Source organism: Antrostomus carolinensis, unplaced genomic scaffold, assembly GCF_000700745.2.
Source record: "Antrostomus carolinensis isolate BGI_N321 unplaced genomic scaffold, ASM70074v2 scaffold7588, whole genome shotgun sequence".
NCBI classification, from domain to species: Eukaryota; Metazoa; Chordata; class Aves; order Caprimulgiformes; family Caprimulgidae; genus Antrostomus; species Antrostomus carolinensis.
Window position 1 is genome coordinate 42,079 of NW_010334961.1, and position 9,326 is coordinate 51,404.

Below are 9,326 nucleotides of genomic sequence, written 5' to 3' on the forward strand. Positions count from 1 at the left end.
TTCACTAAAGGACAGTTCTGCTTCAAGGAGAGGACAGATCTGTTTCACACAAGGAGTGAAGTAGATCTGTTCAACACTACTACCAGAAGAACAAATTAATATCATCTGACCAGAATAAATTCAACCCAATTGAAACAGATGAAAGCATCTAATGAAAGAAGAGTTACAGTTCCAGAACAGCTTTCCAACAGAAGCACAGTAGAAAGAGCTTAAGGATTTTTAAGGAAGAAGTTGTTTGATTTTGGAGAATTTGTAAGAACTTCAGGTCACTGAACCTGCAATAGCAGAGGACCAGACTTAAAAGGGCACAGAGGATACCTTCCAGTCTTATGTGCATTCATGACATGAGATTTGAAGGATGTGGATACATAGAAAATCAGTAAATTACTTGTGGGAAAGTGTTGTTACCCAAAATTGACATTTCATTTAAAAGAATGGTCTATTCTGTTGTAGTTCCAACCACATTGTAAGGTAAGACAACAAAATAAAACATTGAAATAAGTTGTTTTACAAACAAGACCTTGAATAAAAGTTACACTGAGGCCTTGAGCAAGTCCTGTCAATGCATTTCATAGAGAGCTAGAGATCACATGTTCTGTCAGATTTTTTAACATGACAACATTACTTTTTTTCCTTGACTTTTGCACATCATGGCCCTTTAGTTTGTGTATCACTTAAAGCTACACAGCAATGGTTACTCCAGTGCATTTCCTCAGGAAGTGTTTGTGGTTCACCATGAAATACAAAATTGTTAGAAAACACCCACTGCTTTATGTGATCTTTTGATTAAACAATATTACATTTATTACTTTCCCTCAGTTACAAAAAAAAAAAAATCCCATTTAGCTATTTTATGGCAATTTCCTCAGTGAGACATAGATACACATAATACATATATGTGTATGTATGCATACAGAAAGTAAGACAGGAGCATGTATTGTGAAGAGAAGCCATTGTTCTCAAACACAGAATAGATGTAAAACAACAGTGTTTAAACTGCCTGATTTTTTTAATCAGAGTTTTTCACTGGATGCATCTGAAAGCATCCTAGTGCCATTTCCCTTTTGTTCTAAGGAGGGAGAATGTAGAAAGAGCTTAGATATGACACATAGAGAGGTTTCATAGGAGAAGCCAAAGGTTCTCTTAACTTTCCTCTTTACAATGCAAACCTATCACCTGTCAAGAACAGCCTGCACAGGTATTAGCTAAAGTACGTTCTTGCTTGTTTCCCCAGCTCCCGAATGGTGATCATGAGTTTGCTACCATGAACAGTTTGTTCACCCAGGATTGAAAAGATGGGCACCTGGTAGTGTCACTGCCTGACAACAGAGACCCTAGAGTTAAAGGAAGAGGTCCTGGTCAGTGACTCACTCGTGTTCATACCTTATTGAGACGACTTATTTCACATTCATAGTGTTCTTTCTTTCTGATCATTGAGGCATTCTTCTGCTTCAGGAGCTTGTTCTCTTCCTTCATTTCATGGAAAGCTTCACTAAGGACCTTTGTTTCTTTCTGGGATGCAAAAATGAGAGAGATGCTGCTGAAACACAGATGGAACCATTTTTCATAAACAATTTTCAGAATATCTGCTGTCTGGCAGATGTGCTGCATTTATGTTGTCCCAAACACAGCTGGGAAGGGAGGCAACAGGAAGGCAGATGGTTAGTAAAACCCAGAGATGATAAAGTCTGTTGAAATTGTTTTGACCGCTCACCATATGATGAGACAGAGACAACATACCAAACTAAATCCCTTCTCTCTACAGTCTGCAATTGCACAAAGGCATGAGAAAGCTGACAGGCCAAGCAGATCAGTACCATACAGATGATCACCCCAAATCTGCATTACTCTTCTGTACTCACAGTGTAAGGCCGGGGCTAAGTGCTGGTGGAGTCCCAGCCATTCCCAGTGTCACACAACATCAAAGACAAAACCAGATCTCAGCATCACATAGCTCAAGGGCTTTTTCCACTACATGAGAGACTGAGGCAGGTCTCAGCCTGCTCAAGAGTTACCAAACTACCAACAAAGGCTTAGAAATACACTGTCTGTGACCCCATCAGAGTTGTTGTTGACTTGAGCTTGACCCTTCCTACTGTGTGTGCCTACACTGTTGCCATCCCAGCAAACTACAAGGAGGTTGTCCCTATCTGCAACAGGATTTACCATCTTGAAAGACTAGTATGTATTACAGGAATTATGAGGACAGATTTGCCAAACTGTAAGTTTGATTCTCTTCTTCTATCACTTTCAGGGCAGCTATTTTCAGTTTACAGTGAAGGGAGCTAAGATCTGAATCAGACCCTGAAGTCAATGGCATTGTGTAAGCTTTTCTCACAGGGTAAAGCATTCCTCACCAGCCCACTTTTGACAGACTAAGACCAAAGCTGTTTAGACATATGAAACAGAATGATCCATGCTAGACAAAAATAAAGTATTTCAAATATTCTGCAGCTGCTTTATGTGATTAAAAAAATTAGATCCAACATGCACAGGACACCATATGAATTCTTTTTTTTTTCCTGTATCTGTGTGCAGCCAACTACTAGGTATTTACAGTTCAGGCTCATGAGAAGTGCATCACCATGTGCTAACTGAGCCACTGAAAAACACCCTTGAGAAACTGTTGCTTATGCATGAGGTAGCTTTATTTTCCTTTGTTCTAAGTTAGTTGGAACATTTCATTTTCTCCAAAAACTGGGCAAGATCAGCAGGGTATCTCTGCATTAAGTACAGGAACTTACGTGGGAGCCAGTTCAAGCTGGCATGTGCACGTATGTTTTAAGATATTAAAGAAAAACAAGACAAACACTAAAATCCATATAAGCTTTTAGTTATGTTCTTTTCGCCCTTGCCATCCTCTTTTCCTAGCTCCTAGCACACATTCTCCTTCTTGTAGGCTGATACCTCCAGGAACATGGCTATTTATAACTAAAGATTTCCTCTTTCTTCACATTTTTGAACCATTTGAATTCTTACATCTTATTGCTTCTTATTCGACACTGAATCTTAGGTGTTATGGCACCTAGACTTTCCAGTGACTAGGGTGGTCTTTGATTCCTGTCTATGGGAATCATAGTCAAGCCCAGAGGCAAGAAAAAAAAAATTAAATCTCCAAAACAGTCAGTTTTCCTCTGTGGGCCATGGAGGATATGGAGAGAGATAAAGTTCATAACATCATTCTGTAAGAGACATACCTCCAGGTGCATTTAAAAAAAAAAAAAAAAAAGCTCTGTAAGCTATTTTATTTAAATAAATACAATTAAATAGCAGCAGCATGGAAACCCAAACATAAAGCCCTAAAAATCTAATCTTGGTAGATCTGGCAGCTTAGGCCTCTTCTGCATCTGAACTTTAAAGCAACAAGCCTGCTCACATGCTTTCAAGCTGAACATATCTTTATGCATCTTTGTGAATCATCCCCTGGCACTGCTTTTTCTTCATCCTGCCTCCTGGACAGCACCTTGAGTTGACACAGCTGCTAACATGGGTGTTACAATCCTTGTTGCTCATTCAAAAAATCTCTAATTTTAGCAGCTCCCTGCACAGGTGTAGATCTCCTGCATCCCTGCATGACATCCAAAAAGTAAAGAAATTCAGAGTAAACAGAAACACTTACTGGCCGAGTACATAATTTGTAAAGAAAATGCTGATCTGAGGCTGAAGTTCCATGCAGGTTAACTTGTCCTCGTAAGAGATTTTTGGATTATATTGTCATTTAGTTCATTATTCATGTATGTAGTAAAAAAATTGGGAGAGTGTACTGCTCATCCTTGCCTTTTCTAAAAGGTAGCTAGGGCTATTTTTCACAGCTATCAGATATTAAAGGGCAGGCCATAAAAACCTTAGTAATACAATCAGGAAGATGGATTGTCTCGCATTGAAGCCACACTCAGAGCAAATACAGGCAGTGATTCAGCAAGTTCGTAACAACATAGTTTGTTTTAAAATGGTCCTACTGGTTGAAAATTAAGCACATGCTTAGCTAAGACCATAATGTAATTGATAAGCATGTGAGATGAATGTTCTCCTTATGAAGATAAAAGCTAAGGTCTTTGCATTTCTTTTCCTGCAGCAGCTAACTTACATCTTATCTGAGCCTGGAAGTGATGCAATTGCCACTTGTTTTCAGGTTTGTTTCATGTTATCAAGTGACTAGAAAAGCCCAACTTCAGCCATCAGAGCACCATCCAGAAACTCTTACAAGAGGTTATGAAGCGTGTGATAACCATGAAGCAGTATGAGAATAGGAAGCAGCACTCTGGGGTGCTTGTAAAAGGGGGCACAAAGTTTTGTGTATACGTTGGGCATGGATATGTTGACCACTCAGGGTGCTGGTTTTACTGTGGTGGGAATTCAGCTTAGGGATGTAACTTTAGATGCAAATGCCTACACAAGAGCCAGTGCCTAAGGAGTCCTGAGAGAGGTGCCCAGCCTCTCTCAGGGTGAGGTAAATGCTGCTCTAGAGCAGCTGATCAGCCCAGGCACTTTCAGTCCTAATAACTGCACTGACTACACTGCTACTATTTACAGAGAGCTGAGATAGCTGGCACACGTACAAAAGCCTAAATTGTCAATACCAAAATGTGGGTATCTGGAGCTGAATTCATTCTGATATGCAAACATATAAAATATAGTTAGATTTATTCATTTATTTTCCGTATTAAGAATTAGATTTTAGAAAATAAGCTTAGCTTCATTTTGTCTCTGTGTTAAGTGGGAAACTTCAAGTTTAGATCATTTTGTCTTTTACAATAACTTTTACAATAACTAAAGCTATTCCACACTATCAGTAAAGGCCTTGCGGTGCCTGGTATGCGAGCAGTCTGGAGCAAGATAAGAAGGAACTGGTGTGCAACACCTGCAGTCTGAAGCAAAAAGCTGGCTTTGTTTTGTCTAGAGGTCTACAAGGGTGCTAACAAGCATCAACAGGAGGCAGTGCGCAAGTGTGAATGGGAGTGAACTTATGTTAAAATTTTTTTTTTTAACTAATTAGCTTAACCCATCCTAAATTTAATGAATATGTATGTGTGTGTATTTTAAATAATGCCTTTGTAAAAGAGTGGGGGCGCAGGGCCTTTATGTAGCGATCCACCCTGTCGCACGCCGGTGAATAAAACATACCTGCTTTATAACTCCCTACGAGTTGTAAGGTTTGATTCCGCAGATCACTTCCAAGCATGGAATATTTACTGCCAAGAACTTTGTGTAACATCTGCAATGACATTCCTATTCCATTTGAAATCACTGTAGCATTTTTGTTCACAAAGTCATTCACTTCAAACTGAACAGTGAGGAAGGAAATCTCTGCACTACTGATATCAATCTGCTCTTTACTCCCCCAGAAGCACTCATGCCATGCTCTCTGCCAATTTCTATTGAAATGACTCTCTCTAGACATAGTTCTCTGATCAGACAAAAGATCAGCCACTGCTTTGGGTATAATGTTGAAGAGCACTCAACACCACAATCTCATCTCACGGCTGCACGACAGCCCACGCCGTGTCACTCACGAGATGAGAAAAAGGAAAAGCAAGACAGCGTTCAAGACTGAGCACGAACAGGGTAACAGAGTGCACCCTCCTACCGTTTCCTGCAACGGCTTCTCTCTGCCCAGGCCTCGCAACCTCTCATCTTCTGGGTGCTGGCGATGTCTCTCTTCCTCCAGCTCCCTGACCCTCCTCTCCGACACGTCCAGTTTTGCTTTCATTTCTGCTAGCTGAAAAGCAAGTGACAGACCACGGTGGTCTGACTGAGGATCCTGAAAGTCACAGTACCTCAAAGGTGCCTTGAAATTCTTTCAGCTTGCAGCAGATCAGCGTAAAGGAGTGAATCTGGTTGTGTGTAAGGTCCCCAGCCACTGACTTTCCCTTCCCCACCTCCAACCTCTGCTGCTCTGTCTGCAGTGGAGATTCTCAATGATCCTGGGCAAATTCTCTGTTGGTATTAACTCAGTTGGGTCTCACACTGTTTTGCTGCCAAAGGACAGCTACCATGGGTCTGTCCCTTCAAATGGATTTTCCATAATTTTCCATTTTAATGTTTTTAAGTATGTTGTCGTCCCCCCACCCTTGGCAATTTGGACTTCCTCTGCAGCGCTGCACGCCCAAATGATCTAGCCAGAGGCATAAAACAGTCCCAATATTGAATGAGGAAGAGCTATTTAAATTCCTCTTCTCTTTGAAGGGACCAAAAAAAAACCCCAAAACAACAAAGAAATGATCCAGATCTCAGTAAAGCTTACTGGAAAATGTTAGAGAGAAAATTTTCCTGATAAGCACATGAGGTCATTCTGCAAACTTCCTTTTCACAGAAGGAAACAGGAGATGGGAAGTGTCAGTCAATGGACCAAATTGGTTTGTAGAATATCAGGAAAAATTGTAAGCAGCCAGCTTCACTAGGCAGCTGATTATAATGTCTGCAGCAAAGATGCCACACAGCCACAAGCAAGGAATGAAAGCTATGCCTATGGGATCTTGACCAATAAAATGAAATCAAGAGTATTTATTTACTTTTTCTTTTTTTAATGAAGTGCTTTTGCACAGAGCAGTTCCTCCAAAGCAAAAAAGTCTCTGCTTATAAAAGGCAGCATTTATGGAGGATTTATCAGAGAGCTTCCACGTTACAGGAAGCCCCAGTGAGCTTCCAGGCTTCACAAGTCAGCCACAAGAGATGGGAGGAGAACCAATAGGTATGTGATGATGCAGACCAGTGGCTGGGCACACCAGGCACTGCAGGCTAATTTTCAATTAATTGTGCTCTGAAGTGTGAGCAATTTTTATCACCTCGTGGAGGGCATGAAGATCTCTGCTGTCATGTCTGCCCTGGTCCCTACTACTAGAGATTCCCCGATTTGCTGGTTATTTTGTCCTGCTTAAGATTGTACACACATTAGCTTCACTTATGTGATGAAGGTTTTTTTAAACTTGTGAGTTAAAGACAAAGTAAACATGATGTCTTCCCTCTCTAAGATATTTACTAAAGCTACAGCTGGTTGGTATTTAGGCACAGACTACCAGCAGGTGGCATGACTATTCCAATAGCAGTAGTCAATGTTGTTACCTGTTTTTCATAAAGCTGTTTCATACTTCTAAACTGATGGTCCCATTGCTTGTTCACCTCCAGAAGCTGTAATTATCAGGAAATCAGAGTAAATAACCCTTATTTCAACATTGTCAATAAATAAAAAATAGACTGGCATTCTAATCCTCCAGCTATGAGTGTTCACAACCTCCTCATTATCTGGCCAGTTCATTTCAAAAAAGCAAGTTTAAGGTTTGGCAAGCTTTACAGCCCATCTGCCAGTGCTTTGGTATTTCAGTTGAAGTACACGAATGCTCAGGAAGTAACATTCAGGAAACATGCAAATACACAATAAGCTACAGGTTAAAAATTTGCAACGCTGTACAAATCCCAAACTGCAACTCCTAAATGGCCAAGGACTTTCTTGTTAGTTTGCTTTAAGTTCTATAAACTTATTGCCAACTAGAAGGTCTCTAACTTCAAACAAGTTAATTGAAGACTCCTATTGACTGCAACTACTACTGAATGCAAACCCTGCTTACCTTTCTCAGTAGCAGTAAACCAAGCAAGCACATGCATGCAAGATGGGAATATTGGCTAACACCACACATGTAAGTGGTAGGAGTTAAATCAGCGTGTGTATTTTTATTGCAAAAAGCCAAATTAGCCCCTCTGAAGCATTCTGTGATATAGGGTTAGTCTTTAAGACACTCAGCAAAAGAACAGCTTCCAGTTTGCTGCTACCTGTGACCAAGACACCACTGGCTACTATGCACAGTGGTTCCTTGGCCTTTACAATAGTGATTGTTAAAAAAATCTTCCCTTTGTACTGTAGAAATCTCTGCTCTTCTAGATTCATAGTCGCATTACAATAAGTCATCATTTGTTTTTCGGAACAATTCTCCAAATATAACTCTACCTAGCTTGGTAGAGAGAAGTAGGACTATAGAAACTAGTTTATACATAATTTTTAGTGCTTGCACACTTTGAGCTGTAAAGAAATTAAAAGCAGAAAGTCTCCACATAGAAAATTGTCTCACAAGAGCACAGGATGAGATTCCCACAGGAAAAACATAAGCCTTGCTGGACTGGTGGGAACAACCAACTGCAGCATAAACACAGCCTAAGTAACAGTGGTAACACATTCAGTGATTTCCTGCCCCAGGAATAATACTGATATTGTTATGTCTGTTTTAGATGTTATATCTGTAAGGATTAAGGGTAAATTTAAGATTACCTCTCGTCTCTGTCTTTCCAGTGAGAGGATGTGTTGTTCCAGAGAACTGGCAGTCTTCTTTTTGGTCAGTAATCTGTGCTTTGACTGGAGAAAAAAAATGTTCAAAAACGAACGCTTTCAGCATCCTCTCTTCAATTCAAGATTACCATATAAAACTCCCATCTACCCTGCCATGTGCCTGTAAAGAAACTGAAACAGCAACAGTTTCTTACATTGCATTTGTATTTCAGTACCTTTACACCTGCTGACAGCAGATTCTGAAGTGTACATCTGCTTTAACACTGCTTAGCCTGTGTTTTAATTGAAGCATTATGCAAAGAGACACGGAAATCAACAAAATTCTGTCTGTTTGTACCATCTGAGACACAGAACACAAAATAGGATTTTAATTATCTTACAGATGGTAATACAAACAAGCAGTACAAGCTACAAAAGTTGAGCATAAGTTGAAGTGGGCATAAGTAATTCCCTTCATTTACAAAAACTAGAATAATGAGTAGCATTGCCCCTGCTAAGTGCTTGCAGGCCCACGGCAATAAACGTTAGCACAATGGGTTCAAAACAAGCAATACAGAAAACAAATAGGCCATTTGGAGAAATTAGGAAATGGTTCCATTTTTTAAGGTGTGGAATTTTGCCCATGCAGGACAACAGCAGTTAAACCCTCGTTTTTGTAACAGCTATGGCGTATATCATAATTTCCAAGAAGTTTCTATGGATTGTCATGAAAACAAACATGTGACCTACTAGACATATACACAGACATATACAGACACATATCAAGAGATCTGTACTGGAAAAAAAGATACATGCTCATAAAAATAAAACATACTATGTTCAGATACCTGGTCAGGGATTTTTTTTTCTCCCTAAATTCTCAACCAATATATGAGAAACTAGAATAAAAATGTAGCACTTCCAAGGTCTTAAATTTCCTGAAATAAATTAATTTTCTTCAGCTAGAGAATTTAATGCCAAATACCAATGAAGAAAATCAAAGAATAGCTTTCTTGTGTCTTTTCACAGGCAAAAATCTTGACCATGTATTTGCCCCATGGCCATTCCT

The 9,326-nt window shown here is 39.8% G+C and overlaps 1 protein-coding gene across 1 annotated transcript in view; it reads right to left on the bottom strand.

The window, feature by feature from the left end:
* Nucleotides 1-9,326, bottom strand: part of TNIP3 (TNFAIP3 interacting protein 3) — a 49,796-nt gene that overhangs the window by 18,088 nt on the left and 22,382 nt on the right. Inside the window, exons 5-8 of the mRNA XM_029086583.1 lie at nt 8,261-8,344; nt 7,063-7,128; nt 5,588-5,719; nt 1,384-1,512 (exon numbers count right to left, since the gene is read on the bottom strand). Coding sequence (XP_028942416.1) covers nt 1,384-1,512; nt 5,588-5,719; nt 7,063-7,128; nt 8,261-8,344 — 411 coding nt within the window. The remainder of the gene's footprint in view (nt 1-1,383; nt 1,513-5,587; nt 5,720-7,062; nt 7,129-8,260; nt 8,345-9,326) is intronic.